Source organism: Ochlerotatus camptorhynchus, unplaced genomic scaffold, assembly GCF_037179485.1.
Source record: "Ochlerotatus camptorhynchus isolate MF236.1 unplaced genomic scaffold, CSIRO-AGI_Acam_v1.1 ptg000114l, whole genome shotgun sequence".
Lineage (NCBI taxonomy): Eukaryota > Metazoa > Arthropoda > Insecta > Diptera > Culicidae > Ochlerotatus > Ochlerotatus camptorhynchus.
In genome coordinates, this window is record NW_027040604.1 from 1,238,875 (window position 1) to 1,264,025 (window position 25,151).

The following is a 25,151-nucleotide window of genomic DNA, read 5'->3' on the forward strand; positions in this document are numbered from 1 at the left end:
GCTTCGCATTGAATTTCATTCGGATCAATGAAACAGTCGAAGCTGGACATTCTACATACCATCTGCTCACCCAATGGACAAGTGGAACATATCGTGATGTTCAAGAAGAATGGAGTCCAAGCTATGGTTGAGTTTGACAGCATTGAATCCGCCACCAGAGCTCGCGATGCATTGAACGGCTGTGACATCTACTTCGGTTGCTGCACACTAAAGATCGACTATGCCAAGCCAGAAAAACTCAATGTTTACAAAAACGACACGAGCTCCAATTGGGACTACACATTGGAAGCAGCCGTCTCCAAGGATGCCTGCAACGGACGAGTCCAGTTGCTACACGGTCCTACCATCTTCGGCAGAAGGCCCACCCCGTACAACGACCGTCAATCATTAGTCAACCATGGTTCTAAACCAAACTGGAAACCAACACCGGCCGGAAAACACGTTGGACTGATGAAGAACGCACCGCTGACTCGAAACGGGCCAGCCAACTTCATTCAACCGGCACAGCAATGGGGCGCAGTGATGATAGTCTACGGACTCGATAACAACACAGCCAACACCGATAAGCTGTTCAATCTATTCTGCCTGTTCGGAAATGTTGTCAGGATAAAGTTCCTGAAGACCAAAGTGGGTACCGCCATGGTCCACTTGAACAACATTCCAATCGGAAAAGTCATATTGCATTTTCCAAGCAGAACTACTTGTCAGAGTCCACCCTACCGGACAATTCGATCAGCTTCAAGGACTACAGCACCTCCAAGAACAATCGCTTCCTTTCCGGAGCAAGATTCTCCACTTCTTCAATAGCCCACCCGGTATGTCCGAGGATCTGCTGCTGACTGCATCCACCACCAAGGACTGCCACCCGTCGCAAGTGCGAATGCTCCCGCTAAAATCAGAACGTTCCTCCTCCGGATTGATCGAGTTCCCACAGCGCGATCGATCACAAAGGCACAAAATTCCCAATCATTATGCAGCTGTGCTCCACGTCCAAGGCGATGAAGCGTGGAGCAACGAGAACATTGAAAACATAGGCATCTGGCAACCCAATGTAGGCAGTGGCCACGACAGCCTGGTCGGCAGCAGCGTCCGGTGGTGTGACGCCCATTTCGGTGACGGGTGGCTGTCTCAAATCCGAACACCATGGACCAATGTAAGATGGAATTCATGTTCTTAGAAGGAAAGCAAAAGCAATGACGAGATTTGGTAGAGTTCAGTGGTTCCAGTAACTTTAAAGATCAGAAAAATTGTAACCATGGGTGCCAAAAAGGGCCACTGACTGTGCCCAGGTGTGCCCAAGCTTGTTTGAGGCGGAGTGACCAACCCCTTGGATGGGCCATAATGATCATTTTATTAGAATTTTTTTTGGTTCCATTTGGGGTCCCAAACAACTGTGCAAAATTTGGGGACGATTCGTTGGAACCCGGATTTCCGCATTGCGTTTGAAATTTGTATTGACATTAGTGTGGAAAATCCTACTATTTAGCATTTCCATTCGTAGGGAACACAATTTTGCTTGAACCATGCAACTATCTTGTAAAAGTATAGTCCAGGAAATGCTTAACAAGTCAGGCATAACATTTGATAACGGCACAAAAGCATTTGTAAACAAACTTTCTAAGACCCTTTACACGCGAACAAAAGTACGCCCACGCAAACCAATACCACTTTCGGAAAGGTGATAGCTGTCCCTATCCCTATGTGCGTGGGCGTACTTTGGTTCGCGTGTAAAGGGCCTTAGAAAGTTTGTTTACAAATGCTTTTGTGCCGTTATCAAATGTTATGCCTGAAGTTTGCTCAGGGGTGTACGATGCTTGAAGCTATATCTGTTAAAATATTTATAGTTTGAATCAAATACCAAAAACCAATTTTTCTGCCAACACTGCCGTTGTACCAAAGGCAATCAGATTCCATGCTGAAATAAATTCGGAGTGTCGTGTCTTATAGATTTGGTATGTTCAGATGAATTATTCAAAAACAATTGCTCTATCTCATGTGCATAGATGTGCAAACATGGAAGGGGGGGGGATTACTACACCCCTTCCCCTTTGCTCCTATGAAATTGAGCAAATGTTTTTGAATAACCCATCCGATCATACCAACTCGAGAAGATGGGAAACACCAGTTCCATTGAAATGAGTTAGGGAGCGTGGGGTACAGTAAGACCCCTTTTTTTTTTCCTCTGTTCGGGACCTAACACTACTGCGACCAGTAAATTGATCTATTGTAGTATATCCCGTGTCCTTAGTTTAGTGCATGTCGTATTACTCCATCACTATTGAGAAATGATGAAGCATTCGATTTTTTTACAGTTGCCACTCTTGCATTTATCGCAAGGATCCGAGTCTAATTGAAAGGTCCCGCTATTTATACCCTTCGGAGTGTTGAAACACCCTCCAAAGGCGCGCCCCTTTGTCAGTCAAAATTGGATTCCTTAGCAACAAAATTAAGGTATGACACCGATAATGACCATGCATCAGAACCCTAGTCTTAACCACTTCAAACTAGGGAACAACGAAGAGAAGATTAGGAATCACATAGATGAAGACAACTAACTCATTTTTTGCCTTGTTTCAAGATCATCCTTGGTAGACAAAGCCGAGTCTTGTCACTATCAACAAGGCATAAAAAGTAACAAGGACTAAGATGTGTTCCTTGGATTACTGAAAAATCCTGTTCCCCTAGTTTGAAGTAGTCGGGACTAGGAATCGGTGGTAGATCTTACATCCCGTAACGTACCACGAAAAGGTGATCTACCCACGTTACGGGGCGCCCCCTTATCTCTTACTACGCTTATGAGATTTAGCAATTGTTTTTGAATAGTTCATCTGAACATACTAAGGCTCTGAACCATTTGGTGGATTATTTTAACTTTTAGTTAAAATTTGACAGATGGAAAGTTATCGATGAACCCTGCTATCCGAGCTTTGTTATTTCTGACAGACAAGAAGTTAAATTTTGACAACCGTGGGTAAAAAACCGGTCGATCGACAGCACCGGGATTTTCGAACACAGAAAATAACTTTCGAAATGTCACTTTTAACCACGAGTGAAATTTAACTTGGCAAATGGTTCACAGCCTAAATCGATAAGATAAGAAACTCCGAAATTATTTCAATTTAGGCTGTGAACCATTTGCCGAGTTAAATTTAACTCGTGGTTAAAAGTGACATTTCGAAAGTTATTTTCTATGTTCGAAAATCCCTGTGCTGTCGATCGACCGGTTTTCGAGAAGAACTTAGCCAAGGTTGTCAAAATTTAACTTCTTGTCTGTCAGAAATAACAAAGCTCGGATAGCAGGGTTAATCGATAACTTTTCATCTGTCAAATTTTAACCAAAAGTTAAAATAATCCACCAAATGGTTCAGAGCCTTAGAATATGACTACAGTGTACTTTCGCTCGTTGGGGTAAAACCCACAGCCCACTAGAGTGAAATGTTTTTGTTAAGTGGCCTGAGCTGTCAAGCTGAAAATTGGTTGAAGGAAATACGGATTGTTTATTATTTTCAAAATCATTATGTAATGTTCCAAATTGTTTATCCATGAGCCCCTCGAAATGGAATCAGCACTGGCAGAAATGACGCTACAGCCCATCTAACGGGCCCAACTTAAACGAACCATGAAAAATGTCCTCGAAGGTACTCCAAATTTTCGTAAAGCAGCTGACTTGTCTGTAGCAACGCTCAAAAATAAGGTGCAACTACCCTCACTTCGTTCGATTACTTGCTTCGCCCTATTTACAGCGGCTATCGAAATGCTTCAATTAGTACGGATATTTGCAACGATATTGAGTGGTGATTTGGAGAATGTTTGCTTTGTATCCACCGTGATTCACCGTCACTGTAGAAAGTGAACCATGTGTGGGGTTCCAGGCGGTATGAAGTGCCAGAGGGTCGTTGAAATGCTTGCGATCTTGGCGCACTCTTGGTTGATTTTCTCCATCTTGACCATCTCGTTGTTTGCTCCCTGGAAGCACGTAGCATTATCGGAGAAGATTTGATTTGGCTTGCCGAACTTGCTACGAAAACGAGCGATGGCCATTCGACACGACTCTGTTGTGCATAGTCTCATGCACGACCGCACGGCCAAACAAGTGAAGACTGCCACCCAACGCTTCTCCTTACGCCGTCCCACCGTAACTTCGACTGGACACAGGTAGTCAATGTCCACGGAGCTGAATGGGCTACCTTCTGGATAGCCGGACGCATTCTTGGAATATGGAACCACTGTCTCATTTCATTGAACACTGTCTCATTTCGTTGAACACTGTCTCCGAATTTGCGTGCCCGAACTCTTCGTGATAGTGCTGGATCTGTTTCTGGGTCACGTAGTGAAATCGGGACAGAACTCCCTTCGGCATTCGCAAGTCGACCGTCCATGCGTAACACGCCTTCGCTGTCCAACACCGGACTACGTTTCTTGACAGTCGCCACTGTTCCGTCCGGATGACGCTCCAAGATGTGCGTGAGCGCGCTCATTTCATCCGGAAAACTGTCCCATTGCGCTTGCCGCCAAAGAATTGTTTTTGCCTGCTGGAGCTCTTCCTGTCCTAGTTATGCTTTCACCGAAGCGTAATGCGCTGCCGTCGCTTCAATCAGCTGCCGCTGCTTCGCCTGGTCTTGGCAATAAAGCGTACTACGCTGGCTGTCACCCGCAACAGTTTCGTTCAACGAGAAACCGGTTCGACGTTGATCACCCCGTTGAACAGTACTACACCTCTTGCTTCTTCATCCATGTCTTCAATTATCACCTCTCGCTTTGGCCACCGCTCTTCCGGCCGATGCAGGAACGCTGGCCCGTTGAACCATTCTCCAACGCTTTGCAACGGTGGACCTTGTCTCCACTTTCGTCAGCACGTCTGCGATGTTCAGCTTGGTCGGAATCCATCTCCAATCCACTACCTTCGTAAGCTCTTGAATCTCACCGACCCGGAATGCAAAGAATTGCTTATATCGGTGTTGATCGGAATTGAGCCAAATGAGAGTGCGGGCCCAGGATCGTTTGACTCATCCGAGCACCCATCAACTCCATGCGTGGATCGATTGACGTTTTAGCGGCGACACCACTTCGAGATAGCCCAACGAGTGAAATTCCACTGTACCATTGGTACAACGGCAGTGTTGTCAGAAAACGTGACTTTTGGCATACGAATCAATCCTTACATATTTGAACAGTTATAACTTTTTTCTAGACGGAGATCGCAGTCAGTAGGCCGCGCTTGAAAGCTGACGTTTTTTTTTTATTTTGCTGCGTATTTTTTGTCAGCGAATTAAACATGTTTTGCTTTAAGTTTGTTAATTTGTGTGCCGAAATTTGATTTCAAGTGTTCATAGAGTTATCATTTAGTGATATGTCGTGTTTTGCCGCTGATTGCCTTGAGTGACTCGGTAGACGTTGAATCTAACCTCCAACATCTACGACGCAGCTTCAGTTCCATTGTTCAACATCAACAGAACCACTTTAGATCGGTTTTCATGCTGTTTGTTTAGGCTTGACTCGTGTTCATTTCTTCTTTCATTGTCAAATGAACTTACTTTTGCGTTGACGCGAAGCTGTTTCATCCAAATTCACGCAGTTTTTATGACTTTTGTTGATTGTTCACTCGGTTCATTAAAGCGTGTGCGCATAGATCTGTGCACGTGGTTGTAAAATTTATCATTGTTGGGTGGTTTGTTTACCCATCAATATGGGTATTTTTTTAATCGGGTGACGTCTAGAGGTCGAAAATTGATATGTGACGCCATTTTTAAATCCAAGATGGCGGCTTCCAGTTTAAGAAAAAGTGGGAAATTCTGTCAAATGCTTATCAATAAAGGTATTTTGGAATCGGGATCATTTCTAGAGGATGAAAATCGATATCCGACGCCATTTTGAAATCGAAGATGGCGGCTTCCGATTTACGAAAAAGTGGAAATACAGTCAAATACACATCAATATTGGTATTTTTGTAATCGGTATGAAGTCTACAGATCAAAAATGTATATGCGACGCCAATTCGAAATCCAAGATGGCGGCTTCTGATTTCAGAACAGGTGGGAAATATTGTCAAATACCCATCAATATAGGTATTTTTGGAATCGCGATGGCGTCTAGGGACCGGAAATCGATATCCAACGCCATTTTTAAATCCAATGTGGCGGCTTCCTATTTCAGAAAAAATGGGAAATGCTGATCAATTTGGGTATTTTTGGAATCGGGGTGACATGTGGAGATTGGAAATCAATATCCGACGCCATTTTGAAATCCATGATGGTGGCTTCCGGTTTGAGAAAAAGTTGTAAATTCTATAAAATACCCATACAAACGGTTTTTTTTAGAATCAGGGCAACGTCTAGAAGCCGGAAATCGCTATCCGACGCCATTTTGTAATCCAAGACTGTGGCTTCCGATTTGCGGAAAAGTGTCAAATACCCTAAAATATAGGTATTTTCAGGATGAGGATGAGACGTAGATGCTGGAAATTGATGTCACGCCGTCTTTTAACCCAAGATGGGGGCTTTGGTTCGGAAAAAAAAAACTGTGAAATACTGTCAAATAGCCAGAAGCCAGAAATCGATGTGGGACGCCATCTTGAAATTCAAGATGGTAGCTTCCAATTTCAGAATATGTGTCAAATAGCCTACAAATGGCATCGAATATCGATTTTCAGCATCTACGCTTGGTCCCCGTTCCGAAAGTACCCAGATCTTTGGGTATTTGACAATTTTTGTGAAACCCGATGGCCGCCATATTGGATTCCAAAATGCCATCGAATATTGATTTTCAACATCTACACGTTGTCCCCATTCCGAAAATACCCATATTGTAGGGTATTTAACACTTTCTGAACCCTGATGGCCGCCATATTGGAAAGCCTATGGAGTCCAACAAAGCATCGGATATCGATTTTCGGCAGCCACGCGTTGTCTCCGTTTCGAAAATACCCATATATTAGGGTATTTGACACGGTTTATGAAACTTGATGGCCACCATCTTGGATTCCAAAATGGTGTCGAATATCGATTTTCGGCATCTCCGTTCCGAAAATACCCATATTGTAGGATATTTGACACTTTCTGAATCCTTATGGCTGCCATATTAGATTCCAATATAGCGTCGGATATCGATTTTTGGCATCGATGTGGCATCCCCGTTCCAAAATAACGTGAATTAACGATCTTCCGCACCTTCATTTCGTCCTCGTTCCGAAAATACCCATATTGTGGGGTATTTGAGACTTTTCTTGACCCCGATAGCTACCATCTTGTGCCAGGATTCAAAAGATCATTGATAGGGGTAATACATACGTGTGGGCTTATTGAAGTGAAAGTAACCTTGGAATGGGCATGACTCTCCAGACATTCTGAAATGGGTTACTGGATCTGCAATAGAGCCACCGATGGACCAACGTGACAGCTCATACAAGCTACAAAATTCTTGCCTTAGACGCCATATTTAAAATATGTACGTTAAACACTACTACCATCTACACACCCGATCGAGTCATATCATGAGCAAGGAAACGAACACACGTAGAATTGATATTGGCTTGGTTTGCGTCTCATCTCGTTTGAAATATCTGATCGCCAATTTGACAGATCAAACCGCTCGTTTGACAAATCGAGCTGTGGACAAACGAAATGCTCCTGTGACATCCCGGACTAAATCTGACATCTCTAAATGAGACATTGTAGAGAGAATGCTTCCATAATAATACTGCCGGCCAGTGGAATAGAGGGATAGAGGGAATACACACACAGTTATAACTTTTTCTAACATTACCGAGACATTCTAGCACCGTACATCCTCCAGCAAAACTGTTAGGCATTTCCTGGACTGGTTCATGGTTGGTTGCAATGTTTAAGTAAAATTGTGGTCTCGAGGGATGAAAATGCAAAAAAGTAGGTTTTCACATACTAATGTCCACACAAATTTCAAACGCAATGCGGAAAATCGGATTACAACCAATCGTCCCCAAGTTTTACACAGTTGTTTGGGACCCCAAATGGAACCAACAAAGGGTTGTTCTCGCTTGATGAGGCCAAGTTTGCATTTTTCCATATAACGGTTACCAACCTTAATAGACTCTCAGGTAATAGATGTGCGGATATGTACCAATATGTTTGTATCCAAACGAGCATTTCCATACGATTTTACGGTCCTTTTGCATACATCAGCTGGCATCCGCACATCTTTTACATGAGTATCTGTACTCAATCCTGGTACTCCACGAGGTGCAATATTATGTCAACGATCTTGCTGAACAATGCCACAATTTCCCTCTTAGGAGGAGCAGTACAGCTTACAGTGCCAAATGCACATTAGAAATGCCTGTCCTCGCGCGTTTGTGAGCACGGATGAGTGAATGTGATGGTATGTATGTACAGGGTTGCCAGGAATTTTTATGAAAATATCAGGACATCTAGTCATAAAATATCAGAATTAATTAGTATAAGCATTTTAGACATCAAGTGAATTATGGAACAGTCTTCCACTCTATACGAAGTCCGTTGGACCCGAAAATCAGGATAAACCTGATAAATAAGGAAACCTGGCAACGCTGTCGAATTTTCCATTCCCGTAAACATTTCCCAACAGCATGAGGTAATTCAATACTACATCGCCATCACTATCATCATCATCATCATCATCAATTCTGCTCTCGTTTCTAGCCGAGTCCGAATCACCACCGCAGGAATTGCGTATGGACTGTGTCGCTACCCTTTCACCGCCGTCGTCCCGATGCCGAGGAATTCGATGGTTCCTAAAGGCCTCTGCAATTCCTAGCTATAGCGATTGCCATATTGCCGCGATTCTAGAATACTGATGCGGGTTTTGTTGCCGTTGCTAATATCGCACACACGGGGCACTTTCTCATTGGGAAGGAGCATATTGCTGCTGCTGTTGTTGTTTTGGTATATGTTTAGTCAATAACTACATAATACAATTAGGCGTATGAGGTGCTTGACTCGGCGACGCCACCGCGTGTTGATGATGACAGTCGGAACAGCGTGGTAGGACGCATTGCTTACCATAAGTGACTCAAATAACAGTCACTCTAATGTTACCTAAGGGCAAATTGGGTTCAGATGCAAGGCGTAGAATCAACAGTAGGTGTCGAAATTGGAAATGCTCTTACCACGCGCGATGTTTTACGGTCGAACGAGGTAAAATTATTACTTTGGCAAGTGCTTTCCAACTAATTTCATCAATCACCTTTCACTCATCTCTGATAAATCTTCGTGCAGACCATTCCAGTTTGATTGTAAATTCCCCCAAAGCTCTCACGATACCTCATCCATAACTCAGCCAGCGGAATCAAACAACAATCGAAAACTATTACCAGCGTGATTACAGTTGTTCGCACAAATCCCCACAGCGGCAAAACTTTGCTAAATTACTTTCGAATAGCTCGCTCCCAACAACAGAAGAGCACAATAAAGGCAAGCATATTGGCCTTAACCACATTTTAATTTCAAGCCAAGCCACGAAGCCATACAACATTAAAAGCGCCATTCTCGCGCGCTTTCTCACTCTGACTAAACACACCCTTCCTGGATATCTGGGACCTGGGGTAGGTATTTGAAAATCAAATCCGACCAGTCAACCAACCCCCGACGGTGGCAATGTTGGCGGCAGCGGGGATCAAGTATCTTTCAACCGTGGTGGCTTGGCTTTCCTTCGCACCCACCCCGCTTCGGACCGCGCCGCCTCTGTGCTGTGCCATGAGCTGCGGTAGCGGGCGAGCGAAATACAAAAGTGTAAATGTTAATCACCAGATGGCGTGATTTGAGGATATTTTCAGCTGTTTGGCATCGATTTTGGGTGTGAGTGTGGGCTTCGTCCTGCTCTGGTGAACCAACACGAGTTTGTCTGAACACTGGTATCACTTTTTCCGATGTTGGTTGGAGTTCTATTATGGTGCTGTTGTTGACTAGACGGTTCACGTTTTTTTTTTCATTTGCGGTCTATCATTTTGTTGGTAGTTGAGCTGCACAGCGAATGCCTGTGGTGATTAGCAAATGACAGTGATTTTGGGCCAAAAGTTTACCTCGGCTGGTTGGCAGTTTCCGTTTGAGGTCCCACAATGGCCATGTGGGAAAGCTATATTTCAGTAGTTTGATATGTTTCATGAGGAATGAGGTGGAAGAGGAAATACCACATCTGAAGTAGTAATTGGCACGAATTTTGTTTATACAGTTTGCGCCATAACAAATGAGAAATTTTTCATACAATTTGTAAGAGAATTTTGTAGCTCATTGAGTTCAGAGACGCGGAGACTTAAAACTAGACGCTATACATTACACTGATGCAACCTTTGAAATTCTAGTTACACAGTGGTCAAACGGTTCCAAATTGGGTCCTGATTAGCCTACCAAAATTTGAACTCATTTGGCACGAAACTGACTTGGCACAAACCATTTGAAGTTTATGTCACACAGTTAGAATATCAATATCATTCGCCTCAATGTCAGTGCGCAAATGACATTGACATTGTAAAAGGACCACTGATATTAAAAGATCTGCCTCATTTTTTTCTTATATACGCCAGCTTATCGAGTACCAATCTTTAGAAAGCTCATCAGTAATATTTAAAAAATGCAACGGTTAAACAAAAAAGTTGATTTATCGAGATATAAGTAAGATTTTCAACTTTTCCCTAGTGATATTCATATGGATAGTAATATTAAAGTCGTAGCGCCTGATATCATGCTTGTTTGCTACAAATATATGTGTCAGAAGTGAAATTCATGAGCGCGTCTTATGTGACGTCAACCTCTTCTCTTACCCAAGTGTTGACCGACTTGCGGGTCCATCGATCTCAATGTAAAGTGAGATCAATTTATTTATTTTGATTGTTAAATTATATTTACTATGCAAAATTATAATCATACATATCTTGAAGGACTGAATCTGCTGGATGGCTTGAAGGTACGTAGTGATCGCCTTACGGTGATCGCTTCTGAACTACACGAATGACTTGAATAGCTTGATGGTTCTGCTTTTTCAGAAGACCGTTGACGGCTTGAAACATCATCCGATTCAACATTCTGTTCGGCGATCTCAGAATCAGTTGATTTACGCCATTTCTTTAGATGTACAACGTTTCTTTCGAACGTCTTGTCAGAATCATTTGATTGTATGGTCACGTTCGGTCCATTTCTATCTAATAGCGTGAATTTATCATTGAGGAAATTGGAAGATAGCTTGTTTGAAGGAAGCAGATATTGCTTAGTTTCGCCCGCCGTTTAGCATCTTCTCTCTCCTTTTGCAGCATCTTCTTTGAAAAATCCTGGTCTCAGAAATCCGAGCTTGGTGGTACTGCCTCAAGATCTTCAATCTGAGGTAGCTTAGAACGTAGTTTTCTTCCCTGCAACAATTCACTTGGTGCTTTTCCGGTTATGATGTAGGGAATATTGTTGTATAAATCCAAGAAATGGTCGAGTTCTGCCTTCCAATCATCATGAATGGCATGAGCAACCTTCATCCACTTAAGGAGGGACCGGTTTTGTCTTTCAACTTCGCCGTTTGCTTTGGACCAATACGGTGAAGTGTGGTTAAGATGTGTACAGTACTCTTTAAACTCTGTTGATACAAACTGTTTTGCATTCTCAAGTGTTATTGTTCTTGGTGGAACCCATGTTCGGAATATTCGTTTGAGGCGCTTAATTGTTTCTTGGGCAGTGATGCGAATCATTACTTCGATTTCTATGTAACGGCTGTAGAAATCAATTACCACTAGAAGATATTCTCCTGATGGAATTGGACCCAAAAAGTCTATAGTAATATCAATCCATGGCTTTTCTACTTTTGTACTAATTGGCATCCTTGACACTTTTCAAAGGTTTTAACTGTATCCTGGTCAATCCCTGGCCACCAACATCGGTCACGAAGTCTTCTTTTCATCATTGATTGGCCAGAATGTCCCTCATGAGTCACTTCACACATCCTTGAACGCAACGCGATCGAAACTAACAGTTTGGTGCCACGCATAATCAACTTGTTGACATATGAAAATTCCAAACGAAATAGCTTATATTGTTTGAGGTCATCCTTATTCCAACTATTGATTTCGATGCATTCGATAAGCCTTTGCAGCTGCTGGTCTGACTCTGTAGCTATGAACACCTCGGCAATATCTATTGCTACTGATTCTTGCACAGTTCTGATAACCTCCTCTGTTTCAGAATCAAAATGTCCGTTTTCCATAACCGAAAGCATTGACAAGGATTGTACCATCACACGTCTAATAAACACATCCGTTTCTTCTGTCCATTGTGGATCTTCTACATGTGCAGCAATACGGGATAAGCAATCCGCTAAATTAGAAGAACTTTTCCGATAAACCACTTTGAATCTGAAAGATTCAATTCGCTACAACCATATTTCGATTCGCGCAGTTGGTCTTGAGTTTACTAAAAACAGAGTTTCAACAGGTCGATGATCAGTTTCAAGTTCGAATGTGATTCCCAGTAAATAGTTCTTGAATCTTTCGACAGGCCATACAATGCCAAGGGGTTCTTTTTCGATTGGTGGATAGGTTTGTTCTACCTTTGAAATGCTTTTAGAGGCATAGCTGATGACTCTAGGTTGAAAGCCCTTAAATTGAGTCAAAACAGCTTCCATTTCTAGTCCTGAAGCGTTAGTTACCACCAGGGTTTGATAGTTTGGATCATAGAATCCCAAGCTATCTGCTGACGCAATAAGTGTCTTAACCTTGTCAAAAGATGATTGATGTTGTTCACCCCACTCAAACGAAGATTCCTGTTTCAGTAACTGTCTCTTATGATAGTTAACGGTCGTTAAATTTGGAATGAACCTTTAAACGTATTACCGTTATTATTATTACTATTTATAGATATTAAAATCAAATAGTTTTTTGTATTACCTTGAAACGTATGTCACTAGACCAAGAAAACTTCGGAGCTCTTCTTTTGTGTGAGGAGCTCTGCAAGATAAAATCGATTTCACCTTTTCTTCACTCGGCGATACCCCGTTGGTTGATAACTTAAGTCCAAGAAACAGCAGTCGTTTGTATCGAAAAAGTCCCCAATTGGTGATGAAGGTCGTAACGTCGCGACAATCCTCTGATAATTCCACTTGGTGGAATGCTTGTTTGATGTCGAGTGATGTGAAGAACTGAGCATTGCGGAATCGTGATATTAAATCGTCGAAAACAGGCAACGGGTGGTTCAGCCTATGTATAGCTTGGTTTGCCCTCCTCATGTCAACGCATAGTCGTAACTTTACTTGGTTTCTTTACTTTTTCAATGATATCCATTTCCAGAAGTTCATTCACATTCTCAAGCAGCGGTATGGGACAGCGACGTAATGGTTGAATAAAGGGAGTTACAGTCCCATCAATGGGAATGTTTAATTTTATACCCTTTTTCTTAGGAAAAGGTTTCGAGGGATTATCAATGTTCCTGACAAGTGAAAAATGGGTGCTTGGTAGTCTAATTTTCAGCCCACCCAAGTACTTCAAATCTCCGCGTACATCGTACGGGCTAGACAAAAGGTGTGCGTTTGACTTTGTACTGTCGCATTAATGGCCCTTCGCTCATTTTCAACTTCTATTCAATTTTCTAACTGCCGTACTCTAACGGCACTGTCCACCTACCCTCTACTAAAGATAATTCTCTAGTTAATAAAATATCATACTAAAGCTTCATGTTAGATAGCATTTCCAACCAACTCTGAAAATCGCAAACTTCGCGTATGAAGTAACATAAAAACACTTTGAACATACAGTATAGTTCACTACCAATATGTATTAAATAGAGCCGAAAACCACAGAGGGTCTAGTATAAGAGAGGATCATTATCATTTCGCTTTTTCTGGGCGACGGTTTTTGGCATAAAAGTGAAAGAAGGAAGATGTTTTGCTTTTTAATACAAACGCACACGGTCATGAGAAATGCCATTGGAGTAAAGAAAATTTCCCTGCCATTCCTTCGACATATCCTCTGACAACCCAATATATTTTCAAATCCTACAGGTAGAGCGATCTGCATGTGTATTGAATATAGTTTTGAGAATTCAGGATGCATGAATAATTGGATATTTTTTACATAAATAGGGGGAATGTCGGCTTCGGCACTTCTTTCCCTTTTATCGTCAGGGGAGTAAATGAAGTCTTCAACGCTGGCCAGACTGAGCAGTTATAACATGTAATAACGGTTGTCAAACAATTGCAATACAGAAACCTCCATCAAGATAGCGGTATAACATGTTATAACTCTGCAGTCAGTGTTCACTCGGCTGTCGACAAAAGCAGGCCACTCTCGTTGTGTGCTACGCGATCGTCTGTTTTCTCGGCAGCAACAATTGTGTGGTCCTCCTCATTGTTCTTCATCAGCAGTTCTTTCGGTCGATGCGTCGTCGACTTTGGAAAGCAACCGTTTCGTGATGAGTGTGTGAGTGCTGACCACGTTTTGCGTCCATTGCTGCAATGGACGCGCTCTGACCCTCGTTGGCGTACAACAATTTGCCATACAATGAAACTACTGGAAGCGGCTCCAGTTCTGATGGAGGAGGCTTTTTGGATAGCGGAAGATAAAGTGTTTATTGTGTTGTACCTTTTGACTATAAGATGAATAAGATGTTCTCATCTTTCCTACAGACACTCTATACATAAGCACCAACAGAAGTGTACACACCTTTCAATATATGAATCTTGGGTATGTTTGAATTGTATATACCAGTAAACTAGTATTAATGGTGAAAGGTGGTATAAGTGTAAATAAATTTTGAGTGTAAAAAGCGTTCTCTCCACCGCTAGGTGTCACTATCAATTGAAATTTAAATGACTCCGTTTCTGATTCCCATGTTACCTATCTGTTCTGTGATTATAGCCTACGTTTGGCCAGATAATAGTGTCTCGGCCCTTGACAATTAGGCCCGGAAACTGTTTCCAATTTCACGAACCGGCCGTGTGCTGACGGATGACCTTTTTAAGGTCCAACATAAAAGAGGTCCTATCGGACGAATACGTAATTAATTTACGGTTTTCGGTGCAGGGTATTAAGTTACCTGAACGTTAAATTTCCCTAGCGTACACTAGCTGCTGCTAGGGGGGTCCTGGTTCTCGTTCAAAAACATCAACCACTGCACTTAGCTAATTAAAATACGTCTTAGCACACTTCTTCTTCTTCTTCTTATTCTTCTTCGTGTTTCAAGCATATATCGCATATTAGCTTATTGCGTGCTCTCAACTTAGTCTTCTAGATGCACTTCCACAGTTGTTAATTGAGAGCTTTCGGTGCCTGTACCATTTTTGCATTGATATGATTGTGTGGCAAGTCCAATCATACTTCTATGCCCAGGGAAGTCGAGAAATTTTCCAACCCGAAAAATTCCTAAACCGAACCGGAAATCGAACCCAGCCACCTCCAGCATGGTCTTGCTATGTAGCTGCGCCTTTACCGACTGAGCTAAGGGAGGCCCCACACGCTAATGGAGGTCTTAGCACACGGACGCCTGATATTAAAAGAGGCCGATTTTGGGCAATGGCCGTTCTTTCTCAAAATTTTCCTTTATCCCGTCATCCTAGTTTTGTATGGTTGTTTGTAGTTTTATGGTGGACATAACATAACGGCACAACATTTTCACAGCGGTACAGAACCCTATCACTTCTGTGGTATACTGCTGTTCTTGCACAAGAAACGTGAAGGTTCTGAAAATATAACATAAATAACAAAAACCTATGAACTTGTACCTATGCCTAGGTGATTTTTAGCAACACTGCCAATGCAATCAAGATATTTAGGCACTGCTCGATTGGCTCTGGCTTTGACAGTTAGTTTAGCTCAGAACCAGCCTGTCCGCTCCTCTCTTATACTAGACCCTCTCTATTAAAAATAATTTCTTCTACACTTAACTTAGCTGAAAATGAAGACAACCTGAACCGATTGACCAACTAGCTGCATGAATTAGGTTCTACAGCGTGACGTCACGAATGAACTCAGTGTTAATCGGCTGAACCTTTTTGACATTTCAGTGGTACTGTTCACAAGCACTGTTCACACAAATTTCTGAATTTTAACTTGCAATTGTCGAGGAAATACGCCACAGTACCACTGAACTGTCATCAGATTGAGGTTAACCCCGACGGTGCAAAACCTTCTTTGAAATTTGACATAACAAAATTCTCTTGATCAAGACAACCTCTGAGTATCGAAGTCAACATTTGTTTATGTTCATTCGCGGTTGGATGTTCACTATCGCCTGTGTTGTTGTCAATATTGAAATTCGTCTTCATCTTGGTGGGGTGGTTTTGAGGATCAAATGCAAAATGATTATTTTCATTTTACACAAATATACCGTGTGACCGAAGAACGTGTCGTGTTGGTTTTTACACACAGATCGATGGAAAACGATGGGCTCTTGCTCTTTTTCTTCTTCCCTTTACTTAACGTCGGTCTCGGTTCCGCAATCTAGTGCCAATCATCGACGGACGTCGATTGCCATCCATTGAAGGCAATCGAATGTGCAGGAAGGCAGCTTTCACACCTGCGTAGGATATCGCACTGAATTAAACACAAATGGGCCGGGACCAACGGCTTGACTATCCTTTCTAAGGAAGACGTGACCAGAGATTTTTATGCCTCAGAAAAATCCCACCGACCTCGTCTGGGATGGAACCCAAACCCATTGGGGTGAGAAAGCAGTCAGGGGCGCTAAGATGATAATTTTTGATAATGTAATCGTACTTATTTAAAATAGTTCCAGTGTACCAAAATTGATGAAATTTTGGATTTCGGTTCCATTTTTAATGCAGATAACGAATATGTATTTACCTCAATACCCCCAACAACCCAATTGATAATACTATCGAGGTCTTAGGCTCTGGGGTCGACAATATTCATAATCATCTTTTGCCTAAAATGAATTTGATTATTTTGCTTTTGAGGATCGCCTCTGATTTAAAAAAAAAATTGGGTTGGATAATCAAGCACTGGTGAATATCAACAAACGCGTATTCGTTGATGTATACTGAACTCATTTGTTCATTTCGCTCGTACGTGACAGCGAAGATTTTCAAATCAAACGCCGTTTCTTCTACACTGGATTGAAGTGCTACTCCATGCATGTTTTGGTAAATGATACAAAAACAGACACCGTGCAGAACAGCTGGCACAGCCAAACATTAGCTTCATAAATCAATTTTTGCTTGGTCCAGCTGTTCTTCGGCTGAAATTGTTAGTTAGGAGTGGAATGGTATCTTAAATCATAAATCGGCACCTATTTTCAAAATTAGACTTTTTCAACAGGCAGAAGAAAAAGACCATCCACTCTGGAATTAAATTCAGATATTTGGGCAAAGAGAAGCAAATCTCTTCAACTGTTGAATCAATTTCTAATCAGGATTCCACCACCACACAGAAAATCCAGCTGATCAAACCGTCTATTATATCAGATATCAATAGACTTTCGCACTTGTACTGCTACCGCCAAGTCGTATCCGTTCAATCATTAATCTTGCTAAGTGCCTAGAATGATTCGGCTTCTTTCTCTGTACATGCAGCATCGATAAGCGAAGATTATCGGCCTCCCAACAAAGAGGCATCAGTTCAATAGAAATTCTCTGCTGCTTTCATTCTACAGCACAGCTTCACTGTTGATTGCCATTGCTGTTAGAAGCATTTCAAACACATTGCGCTGTCCAGAACGAAATCCATCGTTTGATCGAGTGCTTTAAACCGATGTAAGTTTATTTGAATTTGCAGTATTTCGATTTACATTTCCCCACTACATAAATTTAGAAAATAAATCAAAACTTCCACTCAGCGCGGCCACAAAAGCCACCCACATGGTCGACCAGAGCAAACACAACGGTAATAAATTTGGCGAACTACAACCAGCTCAGCCCAAACACAGCAGCTGTCGTCTGCTTATTGTCCGGGGAATGTGTTCGTTTTGCGGTGGCCGAAACTATATTTCCTGAATTTCTGTCACCAAACCAACCCAACCCTTCCCGGACACCACTGGATCCACAATTCCATCTTTCCCGTGCTTTCGCCGCCATGCGCATGCATTCTAAGGGAACCCCATTTTTCACATCTCCATTGTCAGCACCGGAATTGGCTACGTCCGGAGAAGAGAAAGACAGACTTCCCCTTTCCGCCGGTGATGCTCAGAGTGTGTAGTGAAAGGTGTTAAAAAGGTCCTTATCACACCTTCCACGAACTGGACCCTTCCCACTTGTCTCTCTCTCACTCTCTATCTGAGGATAGAAATAATAGCCGATGGTGATGTCACAGGTGTGTGCGTGGGGTGAAAGCGATGATTGTTTAGAGCTTTGTATTTTTGATAAATGTCAATTTTCAAAATGCCCGCTGTAAGAAACGGATTATGGTCTGTTTAATTGGTCTCTCCACAATCTTACTGTCAATTTAGCAAATACAGAAGGTTACATGTTGAGAAGTTGTTGTTGGCATTAATTTGTACTATAGGCGAATCCAATAGAAACTAAGCGATTGTTTCAGCCTCTGGCGGTGAATAGGGGAACCCTCAAAAGAGTGATGAGGGTGGACATTTTGTACCTTTCCTGATTAATTTATGCACCGCAGGGCCTCCCTTAGCCCTTAGCTTAACGCCCAAACGTTCAAGAAGTCAAAACGGAAGCTATATGATAGCCTTCTGTGTGGAAGATTGGCGTGTGTTATCATGGACGATGAAACATACGCCAAATTTGACTACAAGACGCTTCCTGGAGACCAATACTACACAGTCCGTGATGGTCAGGACGTTGCTGATGCCGATAAGTCAAAAGCGTGATTACCTCTCACCCCAGCAGTCCTTGGTTCAATCAGGTCCAGGTGTGGGAGCTGCCTCCCTGGCGTTGGTAGCATTGCTGCTCAGCACGGAAAACAGGAAGGAACGAAAACAAATCAAGGGAAAAAAATTCAATGTTTACCGAAAAATTTGGTACGAAGGCCATGGTTTGGCAAGCGATATGTGAGTGTGGCAAGTTGTCAAAGCTATTTGTGACGAAGGAGACGATCAAGGGGTCATCAACTCTGCACACTGTGACAAAACACAGTATGCCACACTGATCGGTACACTGAAAGAAAAGATCTGCCATATATCGAATGATTCGTCATACGGTGTGTTAACAAATGCCAATAAAGTGAAAATCATTTTAAAAGCAGATGATAATGGACATACAACTTGTATGAATTAAATATTGTTTCCGGAATGTACCAAACCAAACGAACATAATCTCAAGTCTGAGAGATAAATGTATCATCGAAGGCTCATAACGAAAATCATTAATTTTCCTAATGAATTCTTGGTGTATGAAAAATGTAATTGAAAATGTAAAAAGTCGACAGCGAAGTATCTGACAGACATGTTAAAAAACACGTGACTTTAATTTTTCAAATTGTGTTTTGAGTTTCTGTAGGCTGTTATCTTCAACGATGGGTAAGTTTCAGATTAGTTTCGGTATATATTGAATTAATTAATATGGTTCAATTTAAGATAATTACACCACAGTGCAGTGCATATGATTATTCGCCACATAATTGTGGACAAAAACAAGTTTTCAGAACCGCTTTCGTAAAGACGCCAAACACTGGAGGCCGAGCAACGTTCCTAGCAGGAGGTGCAGGAACGGTCGCAACGAAAGTTGCTCTACAACTATGCCGTTCGGACGCGGGAAGGTGTCACGAACAGTTTTCTAGAGACACTACAGACGGGATCGGTGTTTGATAATCAAGATCAACGATAACGACGGGGACCACGACCCGCGGGAACGGAGCGGAACTGGATCGAAGCCGATCGCGAACAGGAATTACATCCAATGCTTACTCCAGTTACGAGATGCTCTCGGAGCTGTTGAGACCTTCGTATGAACTACTTAGCTCGAGGTACATAGGTGCATAGATCGACTTTACTTATAATTACATAAAAATAAAGCATTGTAATACTTAAAATATTACCAATTTTCAACAGACAACATAGCTACAACAAGCACTCAATATAAATAAGAAGAGAATTTAATTAACTTATTATATTAATTTAATTTACGTCCACCTATGCTCTTAAACATTGAACAAAAACCATCCTAGATTAGGATGATATGCATCCAAGTTGTTGTGGTTTTAACCGATGATGAATTGAATGACGATGATCTCAAAATCATCTTATAATAGTAATAGCATAGAGGTAACTCTAAGACTAGTAGGTCCCGAAGAAACGTGCTCAACTTTTTGGCTCAGCTCTGGTACTATCTTCGGTCCCAAGCTAATCGATTCACCCCTCGAAACATAGAATAATCCACTAGCCCCTCATTTTATCCGTTAAACTTTCATAGCGAATCAAAACAAACATTGTGTAGTTCTAGAATTTTGACTATAACGGGGTACGTTAATCGATTTGCTTGGGACCAATAGGCTATTCAAGTAGTGAGCCAATTTAAAATCGTTAGTTTCGTATTGATTGTTGGTAATAGGGCTTGGGTGAAGCAATAATCATTCGATCAAAGGATCATGATTTGGTTCAGTGTACAGTTTGGCACACACTGACAAGTAGGACAAACATAATATAACACAAAACGGCATCACCACAGACAAACAGACACTCGCAAGTTGCTCATCGAACAAGCATTTAACTGTAAGTTGCATTAACAAGCATTTAACGGTAAATTTAAAAATATCTCAGTTGGTAGTACGGAGATCGAAGTGTGCTCTGCTTCTGTAAAGACGTGAAAAATTTCCGAGTTTCAAATTTTAGGCTTAATTTTTTCTCTCATTGATTTTTTTCATCGCGTTTTAGCCCGAAACAATGTGCCACTCGATAACATAGTTCTAGAAAAGAACTTTAGTGCAAAGCAAGTGCAAGTGATCGGGTAAAATGCATTTCAATGTGTTTTTTATCAGCATCCTTTTCGTCAGAACTGTTATTTGGCAAGTTGGCTCGATGATTTTAATAGGATTGGAGACGGATTGTGCAAGAGTTTTTTTTGAAGATCCGATGGAATGGTTTGAAGTGTTGAGCTAGAACTAGGAGATGCAACAGTCTTCCAAGTTTTTGCTTCAAGGGCAAACCATCGTTCATTTGGTGAGTTCGTTCCTGTTTATTTTATTCACCTGTTTCGGTTTCTACAACTTTGTCTAAGACATCATTTTGAATAGCCGCTTTCTTGCTGTATTTTGATGAGAAATCAAATGTCGAGTGCGCTATTTTCAAAGGTTGGGAACGAGTGGGTATTAGAGTGATGCAAAATTTGAAATTTTCGCTCCACAATACCTAAACGATTCCAAATCAGATCCTGACTAACCTCTCAAAATTTGAACCCATTTGGTGAGAAACTGAGATGGCACAAACCATTTGAAGTTTGTATGGGAATTACTATGGTGAAACCAAGATTTTTGTTCATGTCTATCTAATAATTCACCATTTTGGTCTGCTTCGAAAGCTTTCAACTATACTTCTAGGAAATTTTCCCAGCTACAACTTTGCTCAAGACCACTTTTTGATTAAAAGCAAGAATCCCAAAGTTATCAATGGTTCAATGCGCTGATGTCTAATGATCATGCTCAATCAACTGCTCAGCAGGCAACATTGGTGTTTCTGGGGCGTTGAATAGGACACAAAAATCATGGCTACTATGTCACACTGCGAAATACAGTGTTGCCTACAGAGCAGCTGCTTGATCATGGCATAAGTTTACCAATCACTTAAATAATTAATAACTTTTTCCTGTCTCGTTTTACATAGAAACGATCTTCAGCAAAGTTGTAGCTGAGAAAATTTTCTATAAGAATGGCTATCGAACTGTTTCGCAGCTCAATATGGAAAAAGACTAAAAGGCAATGAACAAAAAGTTGAGACTTCCCATAGTAATTTACATATAAACTTTCAATGGCTTGTCCGAAGTCTGTTTCTAACTTAATGACTTGTAACTTTGGGAGGCTAATCAGGACCTGATTCAGGACGAATTTTGCATCAGTCTAGTGGGTATGGCAAAGTTCCAATATAGATTTGCCAATTGGTTTATTCCGCAAGAGAGTCGTCCTAGTGCGTTTTTTCTGGTTTTAAACGTTTGATGTTTTGTACCTTAAGGTTCCATTTTTTTATCATGATTTGCCTGAAGAATTTTTGAATTAGTTTGGATATTTCCAAACTAATTCAAAAAAGTTTGGAAAAGTCTTGGAAGTGCCTTTGGTTCAACAGTAGTGCAGCAGGCCAGTAAGAATACACTGGAGTCGCTTTTTACGCGGGTGATATGTGCCGCACAAAAGTTCGCGAGTCATTGTGAGTTTTAGCGAACTTTTCCTGTAGATTGATTAGAGACCTTTTTTTCAGTTTTTACACAAGGGAAGATAGAACTAGGGTTCCTTCCTTCTTTTCCATTCTCCTACGGCCTTTTATTCGATTTTTCTCTTTTCAGAAAGCGAGTAATGGCGCTATAACCATAAGCCATATAGGGCTAAGACAAGAGTTAGTGCTCATGTCCCAACCACTCGAGGAAAATGGAGCATCATTTAACTTTTTTAGATTAGATGCTCCCAACGACCAATCATTTATAACAACGGAACGTACGGTACGAGATGTCCACGTTTCATCCATTTATTGGATTCTGAAGCATCGTGTTTAAATCTTTGATTAAAACAGGCCCGATATTTCTGAATCATCTTGCCCCTTAAATGCTGCACAGTAGGCCTGGCCGTTTTGATATATTTTGCGCATCTCTGATGTACAAAATATACCAAATAGACAAGAAAAAGGATGGAGGTATATCTATCATTTTCCAGGATGCTTTCATGAACTGGCTGTGTTGGTGTTAGATTAGATTAGATTAGATTAGAAATATCTCAGTTGGTAGTACTGCCACCTGTGGTGCGCATAGTATTTGACGTTTACACACTACCACCATCTGTTCAGCGTACTACCCACCACAGTGTCCTCAACAGATGGCGGTAATGTTTTAGCGACGATGTTTTACAATGCGAAATATTCAATGTGTTATGTCTGTTTGTCTGTGGCAACACTGTTGAGTGTTGTCGTTTTGCCAATCGTTGCTAAGGTTGACTACTTTGTTTACCTCGAAGTGAACCTAGTGTGTTAGAAAAAAAGAAATGTTGGTGTGCGATTTAACCAAGGGTTTAAAAATGGAAAACGGATGCCCAACGGGTTCAAGGATCGTTCAACTATCAAAATTCAAATCAACTCATCCGATTCACAGCAAAAATGCTAGCGGGTCTCATTCAAAACAGCTTCAATTCGGGCCTCACACCTACCGAGTCCTTCTTCCACATCATGGCCGGACGAGAGGGTTTTATCGATACGGCAGCCAATACGGCTGAATCGGGTTATCTACAGCGATGGTTGGTAAAATGCTTGGTAGATCTGATCGTATTGGACGATGGTACGGTTTGAAATGCGATCGGTGAAATCGTTTCCTAAGGTGCAGACGTGTCTCGTGTCCATGGAAATCAAAAACAATTCGGTAGACATTCAACGTCAGTTTATGCACGTTCGCAATCCATTTCTTTTCTTGATTTTGTTTGCGTTTCCTAGCGGATTAATCATCAAAGGCAACGGATTAATCATCAGAGGCAAATCCCTGTAGGGACGAAAATTCTCTGAACGTAATAAAAATTGTTCCACATGAGGAGAAAACTTTGAGGAAGTCTGATCTCGTATCATCGTAAATTGCTCGTACATACCGACTACATTGGAAATTAGAAGCTGGCCAAACCGACCAACACGGATTCGTCCGAGAATTCGCCTGTGCCCGTCCGCCCGTTGCCTTTGATGATTAATCCGTTAGGAAACGCAAACAATACCAAGAAAAGAAATGGATCCTATAGGGGAAACAGTCCTATTATTGCGGTAAGTTAGGCTTCTAACGCTTCTAACGTACCGCAATAATAGGACTATTTCCACTATACCGGGGATGACGGAACACTTATATTTTGTTATTATCCGTCCGAATTATAGGATATCCTGTCGTGTGTATCCGATCTCGAAGCGTACAACGACAAATCAAAGCAGGATCTTCAAGAGTTGAACAACATACAGTTTTGTTGTTATATAATAAACAATAAATTAAATAAAGGTTAACATAGAATTGGGCACCAGATTCAGATGCCAATCTTGCGCAGGATCTTCTGGAATGGATTTATTCATTTCCTTGCTGGGATAACTCTGAGACCACACTGACTAGTCAAAGCGTTGATTTCATGGTCTTCGTTTATCTCTCCGTATAAAATACAAAACAACCGAAGGTATACCGACGGAGCAAGTTTATAATTTACTAGGCCGTTTCTTGTAGCTCTTGAATCACGAAGCGTCCTCACTGGTTAAGTTTGTGATATGTGTGACCTGGGCGGAAACTTCTCGAGTTCTATGCAGTCCTATAATGGATAAAGCACTTCCGTCGAAGGTAACTGCCCCATGTCCGAAGTATTTCAGATCTGTGACACATTGGCCATTGGTTTACATTGGTGTTACATTGCGTAAGGTACACTCCGTGAACTTGATAGTTTGGTAGGCTGGAATGGTTGGTGGTTCAGGTATTAGGCGTAATACTCATCGACACATACTTCCAACTCGATCAGCAAAACTGGATCGAGGATGTTGCTCTTGAAAAGTTGAACCAGGCTCAACTTTTCCTGTCAATTGAATTCAACTGAGTTGATCATTTGACTTGCCTAGTCTAAACCCAGCTTTAGGGTGGAATGTGGAATTGAACACCTGTTTTTATTTTGGGTTTGCTTTAGTTGAGGAGGTGGCAATTTCGTCTACCATCGATCAAGTTACGTCTTTGGTTTTGCATATCCGCAAGGAATTAGCAATTCAAAGGGACATCGGCCAAAATCTTGTGAACTGATTGAATTTGTAGGTACAGGATGGATGACTTTCAGGGTTGCCAAACTCATATCCCATGATGTAATAATTAGCACACTTCGAAACGTTCGGCACAGCTTCCAGCACAACTTAATTTCTCGGCACGCATTAAGATGTGCAGAGTTGAATACCCCTTGGAGACGATGAACATGATGGCCCCATAATCCGTCAACTTGATGGCGCAGTACTATGTTGGTCCGATTTGGTGTTAATGCACTACTCGAAAGACACCGTAGATTCGTACAGAGCAAACAATGTGCAATACGTATAAAAAAAGATGAATCCTCCGAATTGTCCGGAAGCCCGGTCAAT

The 25,151-nt window shown here is 41.7% G+C and overlaps 1 protein-coding gene across 1 annotated transcript; it reads left to right on the plus strand.

Annotated features, from left to right (window-relative positions):
* Positions 1 to 27: 27 nt before the first annotated feature.
* Positions 28 to 23,366, plus strand: LOC135699691 (heterogeneous nuclear ribonucleoprotein L-like). The gene is made up of 4 exons (XM_065219982.1): positions 28 to 627; positions 696 to 815; positions 1,056 to 1,153; positions 23,204 to 23,366. The coding sequence occupies exons 1-4, from the start codon at positions 28 to 30 to the stop codon at positions 23,364 to 23,366; spliced, it is 981 nt and encodes a 326-aa protein (XP_065076054.1).
* The last annotated feature ends 1,785 nt before the right edge of the window (positions 23,367 to 25,151 follow it).